General features: G+C 57.1%; 1 protein-coding gene across 1 annotated transcript; it reads right to left on the bottom strand.

The window, feature by feature from the left end:
• Positions 1-85: 85 nt before the first annotated feature.
• On the bottom strand, positions 86-1,022 carry SPRG_18528 (hypothetical protein; the record flags this gene model as incomplete). Its single annotated transcript, XM_012357967.1, has 5 exons — positions 86-239; positions 294-446; positions 497-601; positions 649-807; positions 850-1,022. 5 exons carry the CDS (start codon positions 1,020-1,022, stop codon positions 86-88), a joined length of 744 nt encoding a protein of 247 aa, XP_012213357.1.
• Between the last annotated feature and the right edge of the window lie 1,174 nt (positions 1,023-2,196).

Below are 2,196 nucleotides of genomic sequence, written 5' to 3'. Positions count from 1 at the left end.
CTGGCCTTGGGCGCACCCGTGTCCAACTCGACGAGCACCATACGGTTGCCAATCTGTACAACACTCGCGCGTCAGCTGCCAGCGATCACATGGCGGCAAAAGACTGCACCTTCATGCCACTCTTCTTCGTGGCGGCGACGGCTTCGGCTTCGGTCTCAAACTCAACGTACCCAAACCCCTTGGAATTTTTCGTGTGGTTCCACACGGGGAGGCGCACGCTGATGATCGTGCCGCAGGATCTATTGAGAAGACATGGGTTTTTGAGTTTTGAGAATGCAAGACGCATGTAGTACTCGAAGGCTTCCTTGACTTCGGCGTCCGTGATCTCGTACGGCAGCTGCTTGACAAAGACCGTTCGGCAGCCCTTGATGGCCTTGGTCGACTTGGACTTGGTCAGCACCGCTTCGAGGGTGCGAGGCGTCTCGGCGGGGCGGACGCTTAAATAGCTACAGATGCGCTGCATGAGTCCTCGGCAGCGCTGACATGCGAGCTTTACCGCTTCATCATGTACTGGCCGTCCATGGCCAGCGCCTTCTTGGCGGCCTTGTCCGAGTCAAACACGATGTGTGCATACCCGCGCGGCTTGCCCGAGTCCTGATACCTATGGCATATGCATCAGCGCTCCGTGCGGAGAAGCGGGACGCGTACCGGGGCATGCGCACTTCCTTGACGGCGCCGCAAGCCGAAAAGTGCGACACGAGCGAGCTCTCGTCGGCGTCGTACGAGATGCCCTCGACGTACACCGTGGCCTTGGTCTTCTCTTTCGCAGCTTGCTTGATATCGCTTGTATGATCGTCCTGCGCAGCGCTACGGCGGCGTGAGCCACGATGGTTGCGATTTAGGTGGTACCTCTCGGCGTCCGGGACGGCGGCGGCGTTGTCATCGTCGTCGTCGTCCGAGTCGCTGCCCTCCGAGTCCGAGGCCGCTAGCACGGCCTCCTTGACCTGCTTGGGCTTGGGCTTGAAGAAGGCCTTCTCGGTCTCGTCGTCGCTGCTGCTGTAGTCGCTCTCGTCGCTCGACATGGCTCTCCTGTGTGATGTGTTCAACTCGCCAACGGAACCAATCTATTGGTGCTGTTTAAAACCGGTTTGCTACACCAGGTGCGACTGTTTAAAACAGAGTACCCGCACTTTCGGAACCGTTCGCTGGAGGACTGGGAGGCCGACACGCGTGACGTCATGGCGTAGCATCGCAACAACAGCTACTATCGACGGCGATGCATGCTGCACTAAACGCCCAAACGTCATTGCTCTCTGTGTCCTAGAGAGCTCCAGGCCATGCGACGCAGCGTGGCTTTGTGCCATCAACACTCGAAACACTCGAATCTTGTGAGCCCACCCTTTCTTGAACTTTGTACAGTACATGACTGACATACCCATGGTGGCGCACGGCGGCGGCGAGTGACGCGGCGACGGTGGCGCTGTGGCTACTTCCACCCTTGTCGACGAATGTGCACTTGTTGACGTGCGCGTTGCACCTACTTCCTGATAGCTGTCTCCAATGCGGCTGCTCATGCCAGGGGACTGCTTTGCGCAGCGTTGGCCGCTCGGATCCCATCATGACCGTCCCGCCATGTCATCTCGCTGCCCAGCGAACCGTGGTGATGTCGCTCATATCGTTTTAAACACTGTTGGAAACACATGCGGACCAATCACGGGCAGCGGGGCCAATAATTGGAGGGGAATCGGAGGTCCCGCGAAAGTGCGAAGCAGCCACCGTACTTTACCGAGGGTGGTCGTGCCCCGTGTATTTTAAAATATAAAGTTAATGTACACTTGGAAACGGTATAGACATGTGTGAAAAGAGATGAAATGCGTGGGGGCCTGAGACAGCTCGCAAGGAGGGGTCAGCAACGGGCAGGCGGTGACGGCGCCGCTAAAGCGAGGGACGTGCCCGTTTGCATAATAATATTGTGGTTTTCGCTCCACGCATCCCATCATAAAAAGGCACAAAATCCACGTTGACCTTGGCGTTTGTATCGAGCTGCGTGCACAGCACAAAAAAACACTGCCGTGATGGCATCAAAAACATGCAAAAGCTCGCGTTTGCGGGGAAAAAAATCCTCGGGAATTCACTTTGTAATTTGGTTCATTTACGAGAGCATGCTCGCCGTTCGTTCCAGCGCCCGCAAGTTCCTGCGCCCCAAGTTCGCGGCGGCCTTTAGCACCGGCTCGGACTACGACCTCGTCGTCGTCG

The sequence above is a fragment of the Saprolegnia parasitica genome (assembly GCF_000151545.1).
Source record: "Saprolegnia parasitica CBS 223.65 unplaced genomic scaffold supercont2.1272, whole genome shotgun sequence".
Taxonomy (NCBI): domain Eukaryota; phylum Oomycota; class Saprolegniomycetes; order Saprolegniales; family Saprolegniaceae; genus Saprolegnia; species Saprolegnia parasitica.
This window is presented reverse-complemented; position numbering and strand designations above follow the sequence as displayed.